The sequence below is a fragment of the Colias croceus genome, chromosome 5 (genome assembly GCF_905220415.1).
Source record: "Colias croceus chromosome 5, ilColCroc2.1".
Taxonomy (NCBI): Eukaryota; Metazoa; Arthropoda; class Insecta; order Lepidoptera; family Pieridae; genus Colias; species Colias croceus.
In genome coordinates, this window is record NC_059541.1 from 7,140,564 (window position 1) to 7,152,695 (window position 12,132).

General features: G+C 33.8%; 1 protein-coding gene across 3 annotated transcripts in view; it reads right to left on the reverse strand.

The window, feature by feature from the left end:
- Positions 1–3,238: 3,238 nt before the first annotated feature.
- The window catches only part of LOC123692058 (paired box protein Pax-3-B-like), a 32,987-nt gene continuing 24,093 nt past the window's right edge, over positions 3,239–12,132 (reverse strand). For 2 of the 3 annotated variants that reach the window (XM_045636690.1, XM_045636689.1), the window contains exons 4-6: positions 4,971–5,249; positions 4,637–4,821; positions 3,239–4,424 (exon numbers count right to left, since the gene is read on the reverse strand). In XM_045636690.1, the coding sequence (XP_045492646.1) occupies positions 3,858–4,424; positions 4,637–4,821; positions 4,971–5,249 (1,031 nt within the window). In that variant the 3' untranslated portion in view covers positions 3,239–3,857. The remainder of the gene's footprint in view (positions 4,425–4,636; positions 4,822–4,970; positions 5,250–12,132) is intronic. The other variant, XM_045636691.1, reaches the window with a different exon arrangement.

The following is a 12,132-nucleotide window of genomic DNA, read 5'->3' on the forward strand; positions in this document are numbered from 1 at the left end:
TCATCTCTTAACGCATTTATTCTACAATCGCGTCGCAATACAGTCGCACGGACCTTGGGAAGATTAAAAGAATGGAGAGCTCCACGATTAAAGTAGATGTCGTCCTATCTTTCTCGGTATTACAATTTGTATGTTAAGATCGGCTGGACATAGGCGTTCGCAGGGTTGTCTCGGCGCTTCAAACGACGCACAAAATTTATTGTTATTGGTTCGGCGCGCGTACATGCATCCACACTCCGCGACTATCACGACGCTACAACTTTATCTCCGCGCACCACTATTCTGACCGTACGCCCTCTACGTGTTGCTGTCGACTTTTATGTGACATTTGGGCGACTGCTGACTGACACTTTAGATTTATGCTCTAGAAACATTCTATTTTTAAATTTATCAATAAATTTTAAGTGATTGCGTGTTTGTTTATTCCCGTCGTAATAAGCTTTTAAAAATATAACATGTCCATTTTTGTTATTACTGCAACATAGCAATACACGAAAGCTTCTGGTTTTGAAGTGATAATGAATGTTTCAATAGTGCTTTCCAACTATTAATACGTTAAATTTTTTATGCACGTACCACACTGAATATGACGTCATATTTTTTCGCATTATGATACACTATACAAAACGACTTAATCAAAAAAGAAGATAATCCTCAGAAGCTAACAATAATTTATAAATACGATTTTGTGTCACAGAATAAGTCCGCAACATCCAGAGAAGATTGCAATACACTTCTCACCATCGGCAATTTGTTAATGATACTATCCATTTACCATTAATTTAAATGTATTATTTCACGAACATGCCTTAACAATAGAAAATTCAATTTGTAACGTAATAAATATGAATTTGTTAATACGCAAACATTGACTTTCATTCTTGCCATGGATATACTTAGTTGCAACATGGATTAAATTACTGTGTGAAATTAACGTGAGTACAAAAACATAATAAATATTTTTTCTATGGGTAGTTTGTAATTAATTTATAATTCAGAATGGTAAACCAGTCATAAAATAAAATAAACAAGTAACCCTAAAACAATTAGTGAGCTAATTGTAAGGATTCGCTATAATTTTATTTTGTCCTCTGAACAATAAATAAACAACACTTTATATTTCTTCTAATAATCTTTTTACTCTGTATATTATATGTAATCTTTATCATTATTTTACGTAAGACACCTATTATAGGTATTACCTGCTCAGAAAAACAGTTTTATGAATATGTTACCAAATCACATATAACGAAGGCTTCATTATAAATAAATTTTCAAATGTGTGTGCTCCGATGACTATTAGAAAATCTCTTATTCAATTAATAAATGATACCGTAAAATCCACATCAATGACAATTGGTCGAAGTAGTTTTTGCTCCGATTATGATCGGCTTTCACCAGCCTGATTGTCGATATCCGGGAAACAATTCGGGACCTTATCCAATAAGAAAGGGGAAAAACGGTAATTGTCTTGTGATTCGATTGTTAAAGCTGTGAATTATGATGTGTATTGTAAGGATGTAAAGCCAGTAATTGCCGGGATTACATTAATTTATCATATCCTCTTTGTAACGTGTACTGACTTTATATGCAAACAGATGCATATTGCATATGAAAATATAGTTTGTAGGGTTTCATTTTCTTTGCATTAATTTCTTGTAATTTTGATTGTATTTATAACGATTTACACTAGCGAAGGAAGGTGAATATCTAATGTTGGTGAATACGGAATACCCGTAGGAATACCATAATATAATCAAATAAAAAAAATGTGTTAAACATTGAAATAATTTTAGTTATCATTTTAGTATGCAAAATAGTTATAACGTCTGTTTAGTCACAATAAATCATTACAGGTAATTTACTGTAAGTAAATACAATTTAATCACAATATTATGACATTTAAAAGTTGCTCAATAAATATGAAGACACCTTTAGACGTCGGACAAATTGAAAATTGTCGATCTTTTATCGTATAATTTATTTTAATTGTAGGTACCTGCTACAGTAAAATCAGTTATATCGCATTAATTTGTTATTATTCTTATAGTGTAATCTAGAATTATGTTATTAATTATCATACTTTTAGCAGTGCCCACTAATTATACATTATAGCATATAAACTATCTATGGGTATTTCTTAAAAAAGAAGGTCTTTTGATGTAGATACATTTTTAATTTGGTTAGATTTGATTTACCTATGATTTTTTATTATCCAGAACAATAAATTGCACTGTATTAAACAAACTAAACATTAGCTTGTATTTAACCTTTGCCCCATTTAGCTCTTAACTTGAATAAATTATGCTCAATATTATGCGACAAGTGACATCAGAGTTTTTATTTTAGCATCTGTAGGCTTTCAGGAACACGTCGAACTGCAATCACATGTAATCGTTTAGCAGATTTACTCTTCTCTTAATATTATGTAATGCCTTTACGCATGCATTATTAACTGTAAGATATTGTATATAAGTACATTGAGATTTATTTCGTTGTGATGATATAAAGAAATCTCTCTAGATTTCCATTTATGTTGTTATTACAGTGTATCTGTAGTTAGGACTTTACAGGTAATAATCCGCAGAAGAATTTTAACACGATTGGCCTACATAATAGAGCGATTATATACCTGTGAGTGTATTAAATATTATCGACCATCATATACAGATAACCTACGCTTTATTTCAGAATCTATTACGAGTAAATATCTGTACTCAATAAAAGGAAAATTATTTTAATTTATACTATTCCTAAATCCTATACCTAACACACATGAAAGGGCTGCCACAGTTGCCAAAGTTTTTATTTCCAAATCTGTAGGCTCTATGCTCAAGCCACAGTATTACAAGGAAATATATTGTAATACTGTGCACTAACTCTATTAGCACGAATCAAATAGTTACCATCTACAAGGTAAAATTAGTTTACATGAGTGATGAGTCATGATTTTATCGTTATAATTGTTTTAATTGTAATAGATTGACAGTACTGCTTGTACCTACAGAATATGCTGTGGATGTCATTATACTACTCTGTACTAAATAAGTATCAGAATTTGAACTTTATTTCACAGACAGCCATATTCGAAAAATCATAGTAATTAAATTTCATTGCAATCACTTGAGTATCATTAATTCCATAAAGAATGTTTCAGGGGATAAAATATCGGGATGTGGTAATTAAAAAGATCATGTTCATTAAAATTTATTCAAATATTTTAATAGGTACCCTTTTAAATTATTCCTACATTTTATTTACATTAAAATATAATTATCTATTCAATAAATAGTTTACAGTTCTGAAAATGTAACAATATTTACAATTTATTTATTACTATTTCATCAAAAACCGCAGTTATAAAATAAAACATCAGTAACAACTAATTTGTAGATAAACTAAATAATAATATGATATGTATGAAGTATTATTTTCAGTAATCGTTGACGAAGAAATGTTAAACACGATTAAATATTTTACATCATTAAACAATCTTTTAAAACATTAATCATTGGTTTCTCATCTAATTTTAATATCTATATCAATTTTGTAATCAATAGTATTCCATGAAGCATTTTTATTCTCTTCAAAAATTGACATTTTGACAACAATTCTGGTAATATCTTCTAATTTAGATACAGAACATTATTTGTGCAGACTTAAATTTATTTGATCCATCTCTTTACAGTAATCGACTATCGCAATATCTACATATTTACATAAATTTACAATCTAACAGGAGTATTAACACTCTAGGATTTGAATTTGCATAATAATTATACTATCGGAACATCGGCATTCAATGAACGATTTAATTTTACAATGTAAATAAATAATTTTATTAACAAATAATGCTATCAGCGATCGTGTTTCGTTAACTGTAGAGGCAAATCGTTAGAGGTCATCGATCGTTGACGACAAGGGCTCGGCGATCTGGATCTAGTCTTATTTTTTTGTTTCTCGCTCTCGTCTTCGCTCTCATCGTGCACATTTATTTCCTCGTCTGAATCCGAATGAGATTCATATCCGCGGGCTAATTGTATCGATTGTGCCGCCAGTAATGCCGCCGCCGCTGAATTCGGGACAAGCGCTTTAAACGCACTATTTTCCAATGTGGAATGGGGTTTAAATGCACTACCGTCGAACGCCTGTTGCGACAGTGCTTTCAGCGCATTCGTTTCGAATTGAGCGTGTTGGGATAGAGCCTTCAGGGCGTTGGTATCTTGGTGGGCGAGCGCTTTAAAGGCGCTGTTCTCTCCACCCATTTGCGGAGCGTGGTAGGCCATGCGCGTTGGGGATAAAGACCGCGATCGGGAACGGGAGGGTGAATGGGGGAGGCGGTGCGAGGGGGACCCGCCACCGCGCTTGAGTAGGTTCATGCGCTGGTGGCGCCTCCACTTGGCTCGTCTGTTGGAAAACCAAACCTGTCAGTAACGGTAAATAAACGAGATTAGTATTTGGTTCTCACTCTATCATCAAATATTCATGAATGCTAATAGACGTTATATAAAAGCATTGACTCAACATAATGATTAAGTAATAGATATTTTCACGCCATCATTAAAGCTGGATGACTAATTTATAGGTATGCGATAAGTATGTGAAGGATTTGTAGGTATTTGTTCAAAATATTTACCTGAACTCGGGCTTCCGATAACGATGTCTTGGAAGCTAATCGTTCCCTCGTAGAGACACATGGATAATGCGACTTTTCGAATTCCTTTTCAAGTTCTTCTAATTGATCTGGGCTAAATGTGGTTCGATTTCGTCTAAACTTTGGCTGTTCGCCATCTAGAGATCCAGAGTCGTCACCGTCTACATCTACAAATAAAAATGCACATGTAAATAATCATAATATTTATTCCGTCTTTGAGCATTCAATTAAGTTGAATTACTAAAAAATCCTGTCACCATAAGCAAGGAATCAAGTAGCGTAAAAAAATATAAGATCACGTTATACGTTAACTTACCAATCAGCCCCCGACCGGATGAGGTCAAGAAGCCCTGTTTCATAGCATCTGGATGCGGCACGCCCACCGCGGGTGCGGGCACGCCGGGCGGGAGCGGCAGGCTGCCGGGCGGCCACACCCCGCCGCTGCCCCACGGGAAGCTGCCGTACGGCGGCGGTGCGGCGTACAGCCCGTAGCCCGCCGCCCGCGCGAACTCGGCTGCCGCACGCTCTGCCGCTCGGTTCCGCAGGATCCTGTTTATTGAGGATACGCTGGGCGCTGTTGCGTTCGTGCAAACTCCTGTTAGAAAAATATTATAAGAATATTAGTAGGATAAACAAATGAAATAATGAATAGAAATATATAAACTTTTTATTGATGACTATGTTTGTTACAACCTGGTTCTTCGAATTAAGTAATAACTTTTCATATTTTCTGTAGCTTACAAGCTAAATTCAAATAACCTACAGATATCTAAGATGAGTTTTATTCTATTAAAAATATTTCTGTCATTGTTTTTTATTTATTAAGTTTTCCCACTAATTAAATTTTATTTAAGACGAGTAAAGTCGCAAATTTCAGCACTGATTTCAGGTTTGTCCGGTAAGTATTGCTTTCAAGTAAATAATTTACAAGCTTGTAAAATAATCGCCTTTAAAATTCTTAAAAATAATATTCGTTCGTACATAAAATTCTCACTTTAATAGGATTGTATTATGATGCAAAAAATATTATTAATAATAGGGTGTGTTTCAGAAATATCTAAAATATGACTTATGAAAAGCGTACATAATCAAGTAATTCAAGATGCACATTGCATACCCAGAGATAAAATTAATATTAGTTATAAGTTCTTTGTCACTTTACATGAAATATGCAATGTTGTAACATAAACCACAAGTATTTATTAATACGATATTACTCATTGCCAACAATGATAACTTAATAAGTTAATAGTTACATTAAATAATCATGATAACTATAATTTATACACTTAAAATAATATTTCCCGCTGCAACTCATCTCGGTATCGAGTAACTGAAGGTTCAAGGTAGACTGGCTCGCAAACTGTTGCATAATTGTATTTTCTGCGCTATTTCTTGAGCAACCTACAAATAATTATAATATGCAGAAAATGAGTGACCAGCAGCGCGTTAAAACCGATGCGTCATTGGTCGCGTTTGAAACCGCTCGCCATTATGTATATCTTTTAATGCGTGCAGAGGTATCGCGTGCCAGAACAGCCTTGGCAGAGCCATCCCATGTAATTTTCAGGAAACACTCCGAGTAAGTGCCATAATTTAATCATAGCCTGTCCGTTTGTAATTGTCGTAGAATTCGTTGTTAAGCTACTGAGCAGTTGCTTCGCGTGGTCATGCTAGCGATGTTTAACTCTAACATTATTACTCTCTATGAACTACATAATTATGTTATAATCTGTTCGAGCATGTATGGAACTGGTATGCTGGCATGAAGATTTAATATTTTCGTACCGTAAGTGTTTTCGTTTATTCTTTTTTGTGCTGTATTTTATGCATAATGAGCTGAGTTTAACTCACGACTTCACTGTTGGGGCTCCAAGAAATATCATGGGATTTCTTAAACCTACCTACCTATGTTTAATCTTTTGTCTGAATAAATAATTCTCGAGTAAATCTTCATATTATACCCTATTCTAATGCCCAGTCACCAATTATAACAAAATCTTATAGCTATATATTAATGCGTAATTGTATGTGGATACACATTGATATACATAATATTATTAACTCTAATGATACATAAATAAAAACAGTCACATTATAAATCCTATCCCTATTAAATTAATTATACGTTTGTTACCCATAGAGTCGTTAGAAGGCATGATTCCTTCATATAGAACACAATTAGCAATATCATAAATACGCCGTTTACTTCAATTACTTGAAATGTCGCAAAGGTAAAGCAATTTACCCGTATTTACACAAAATAGACATATTCCGTTCACTGATTACTATTCGAACTTGTCGTTTCTACGTCTGACAATTATACCCAGGAACAATTGAGTATAATTGCTTAATGCACACTCTTTACTTATACACGTTTTATTCCTGCATTCAATGCCGCTTTGCTATAAACAGATCGTTATAAGTAATTATTTCTGAAATGCTAGTAGCGAATCATGTCCAATAATATTACTCATATATTCCTTTTTATAAATTGTCGTCGCGAATGTACCTACTACCTTGTTGCCATTCTTTGATAAACAAATTAATTTTACTATTGGATACATATAAGATACTTTATTCAAGAATCCTATCCCCTCATGTATGTACAGTAACATGAAATTGCTGACATAAATACACGTCTCATAAAATCTTGTCACTACGTTGCTAGCGCAGCTACACAAGATAGATTTAATATGGTCACGGTTAGTAATGAAGCCCTATTGTCTGCGGCTCCCGACACGTCGACATGAAGCTGCATCAAATAAAACACAAAGCCTACCTGTTATAATTTACTCAAAACACAAAGCCTTATATAGCATAATGGTAATGATCAGTTGCGCGCCTCCGCTTATTGTTAGCACGTCGAAAACACAAAAAGTGCCCTCCATACAATTTGTTGACTTCGTAATCGGCGCATTAAGCTGATGCCTCCATAGAAAATTCTTTAAATCGATGGCTCGATATGGCTGAGAAATACCTCTTGGTCACCAGTCATCATTTACCAGCCGAAATCTTCAATTACACCGGCAACATCGTTTTGTAAAAAAGAAAACAAAACATTGAAAGTCTTGTAACATTCTGTGAGAGCTCGACGCGTAGCCGATATTAATATAGTTCGTTGTTCATGAACGGTGAACAAAAAACTTGTATGATCTTTAACAAAACGGTTAAATTGCTTTTTGTTCCGTAACAAGGCATCTATTTATCGATAATAATAAAAGCTAGGTGGGCGCTGTCGTCAATAATTGTATTTTAATGAGAAATTTCGGAAAACAAGAAATTTAGTTTTTCTCTATACAACATTTAAATTGCTCTAGTTTATAAATTTCACACCTTTATAGAGTTGCCTCACTGGATTTTGTTTAAACATTAGATTATATGGACTATCGTCAACTGAATACTCGTTTCGTTTCCTGTATTTGTCGTAGGTATAACAACACCCATAAAGTCAGTTTTTAATTACGAGTAAAAGTTAACACGCTAAAGTGTAACACAATCTCCATTTAATGTGCTATAATTTTATACAAAAAGGGCAGAGTTGAATAATCGCAATTTCAATAAATATCGAGAATGTTATTTAATACACTTTGGTATTAAAGCCAATACCTTTGCATATCATTCTGGATATTTTCTGTTTGTTGCAAATTCTCTACAATCGTTAAATTAGTTCATGGAATTGGTAAGAAATAGTAACCTTTTTATTATATTTTGGGCTGACTAACATTACTTTGCACAAATAACACCTGGACCTGGTATAAAATAAGAAAAAGCAGAAGCCTGAAAATTTGATAAATATAATATAATGAATTTAATTGTTATCATCTGGTCTGATCTTCTCCTTTGAGGATATCATGTAAAGTCTATTGGTTAAGTGTTTGTTTTGAATGAGATCATTATCCGCCAACAAGTTGCAGGTGGGAACTCGATATCTATAATTGTTCTTTTAATGATTTGGGATCAAACTCGGATCCTAAATGCCTAGTCACGGCCCCGCAATTTGTCTAAAGTCGTTTAATCATGATTAGTCACAATGGGCTCCGCTTCTATTTAATGTTTAGATACTTTAAATAACGAGAAGATGATATGCTTTCAAAGTATCGTAATGAATGGTTACTCGACTATAATCATCGTACATCACAATATTTGCGAGAGTCATTCGTTGATAATGTCCGAGTACCTAATGATTTTGTTCACACGAAATTCTAATAAAAAGCTAATCGGCTCCAAAAACTTGGAGTATTGTAAGTTGTTACCTGCCTAAAAGCGTGGCATGTCCGGAGATAAGGCGCTCCGGCGCCGTCTACCATAGTGTTTAATCGGGTTAATTTATCGATAATTGACGGAAAGCCTTTTTGTTTGTATTGCCGGAAAGTAACAGTAATTGTCACGCCTTTGAAGATTTACGTCCGCTTCTAAATTGAGACATTAACAATCGGATCTCGTGCCTAATGGTTCGGAATGAATTTATTTGTTTTATTCGAGCCGACTCTCTGATAAATTTGATTAGGGCCATTATGGTCGGAGTAGAAGTTGAGCTAACATTTTTAAGTACCTCTATTCTCCATCCAGTCAGTACACATTTGTTATCAAAAAGGGTTTTATTACAATTAAATTACCGTGGAGCCGCTCTATTGTCATGTTTAATAATAATTTATAATATTTTTTTAAGTGTGTACTGTCGAGTCTGGGTATTTCTCTAATTTTGCAAGTGAAACTTTGCATGAGAAAGACAACGAAACGCTCCCGCGATATTTTGCAATGAACGGACGAATATGTAGTCCATGAAGTCCAAGGCAATTTTCTGTTAAGTAACTTAGTTTACATAAAAGAGATGAAACAAAAAAGTTTTTGATGAATACAAAAAATAATCCTAAACTTTAACGCGTAGAAATCAATATTAACAAACAAATGGTATTGTAAAGTTTGTATGGAATTTTATACTTTTTCATTTGATTATTTTGATAATAATTTCGTGATCAATAAAGATGATTCTTAGGAAATATCTTATTTTTCCTAAGAATTCTGTCAGCCTTTAAGCTTTTATCGTTTTCACGATTGCGTTGTTAATAAAGATATTTTGTTTTTGTTAATATAGGTACAAACTACTCCTTAAACGATTACGATTTATTCAGAGTAAACATTGTACATAATTAATTTACTTGCTATATTCTCGCCTGGCCTATAGAATTAAATAGACACACCACTTACGTACCTAGTACCTACATCTAATATTCAAAAATCACATTCGTGATGAGCGAGTAGAACCAGTTAACGAATGAGTGGCGTCACGTCGTCTAAATGAATTATTGTTGGCTTTATGGAGAACATAAAACGATGAGATCGGAGGCAATCAAGTGGCACCCGCGGTGAGGACCAAGTAAAAAGGTGTCCGCAGCAGCGGGGTTCCATAGCGTTGCGATAAATGTTACGTTACGCACCCACTTCCCTGTTTCAATTAGCAATGAACAAGCAAATTAACAAACGTGCCAACATGATTTATTGCTTTTGTAACACATTTGACGTTAAACAGGAAACAACGCGGTATTCACTATTCGTACTGCCACATACAGCTCTGCTAATACCGTACAATTATATATCAGACTGCAAACATTAAAAAAGCTTCTGCATTGTTTATGAACACCCTGAGATCATTATTTTTTCCAATTAGAATATATTGGTCATATCAATTTTCTCTCAATACAAAAATATAACGTTAACATTAAAATGTTGTGAAATGATAATAAACGTGGATGCGTATAATTCAAACTGTTATTCGTGCTATGACAGGCAACATCGCGTTTGATGCACTGCTGGGAACCAATTTGATGCTGTAACAAATCAATAAATGTATCGGTTTATTAGAAGCTATGTGGATTTGATTTATTTCCTCGATACAATGTGGACGGACGAGGCGAGACCTTGTTAGTAAATGTCAAAAAAGCGGCGTAAAAAAATTGTACCCCATTTACAGGCGACGGCTGTGGTAAGCTTGTTAGGATGACTTTAACTTTTTAGCATTTCATCTGTTGTGTTGTCTAACACGTTTAGAAAAATGGGATCTAACCATTGAGGTATACATAAGTACATTTAAACATTAAATAGTGATAAAGAAGCAGTTAAAATATACCATTAGAATGAAAAAGTACCTACTGTTCCACGCCCATTTCATCAAAACAAGTAACAATACCTTTTTAAATTAAAAACAAAAACTGGACAATGCTGAATACTGCTGATTCATACAATATCATAAAATAGAGATCGCTAATTAATCAGTGACACAAGATAATTTGATTCGGGGATGCAACTTTAAAGCATAAGAATGCAATTAATCAAAATTTTGTCAGTAGCTAGAACCGCTCGTAACGCCTCATAAACCGATATCGATTCAGTTGATAAGTTGCGCAAGCTATTGTCCAAAACTGCCACGTCATTATTAACAAAGGCGGTAGTGGGCTCCTTATTAAAATTTAGACGCTGTCGATGAGCCGCTCTGTTTTGATAACTGCGGTCCCGAACACTACAACAATTAACGAAACCGTACCACAGATTAGAAAGCTGATTTTATGACAGTTATATGTTATCTGTGCAACAATACCGCCTTTTTTAGAATAGAGTTCTTAATTTTCTTTCTGTTTTGTATAAACTCTACAATAACTTTGTTTGTTCATAATTCTCTAGTTAAACCCAAGCCTTTATTTCTAGATGCCGTACTTTTGTACAATGCTTCAATGTAATCATCATTAATTTCTTTAACTATCTTTATAACCAAAAATCAGGCGTTCTTGTGTACTTAAAATAATGAGTTACTGAAAAATAGGTGCAAAGCACTAAGAACTCTCCGGTAAGTTCTCCAGCAGTTTAATAGCAAGCGAATTACAGTTATATTGTATAGACCACTACATATAAATATACATAAATAAGTTATATACACTAACTCGTAAATAATGAACCCAATTTACACGATCGCCAGCTTTCAAACTCACGAGCTATGATAATAGCACGCCGGGGCCTCTAACCCATAAGGCTCATAAAGAACTACGCTAAAATAATGCACCTATCTATTGCTATAATTTTTTTTAAATAGTAATTATAAACGTTGGATATATTCAAACTTCTAATAATATGATTATTGATTAAACAATAGCTATAATTTTCATGGTAATTGACCATAGGTTTTTGCAATTAAAACTTTATTATTTTTGTTCTACTTTGCAGTTAAAACTAAAAATAACGTGGGTTTTCATTACATTTCTTTTTTTTTTCGTTTATCACAGTGAAAGAAAGGAGCATCCGCATCATATGATTAGCGCAGAAAACTTCCGGTAAATAAGCCTTTGCAAGATATAATCAAGTTACAATTAAGTTTTGTACGACATAGTGGGTACATAGAAACACAAACGATTCACAATCTTTACCTATCTACAAAAACATCGACAAGTATTCGTTAAGTATTATGATAATTGATTCCAAAATAG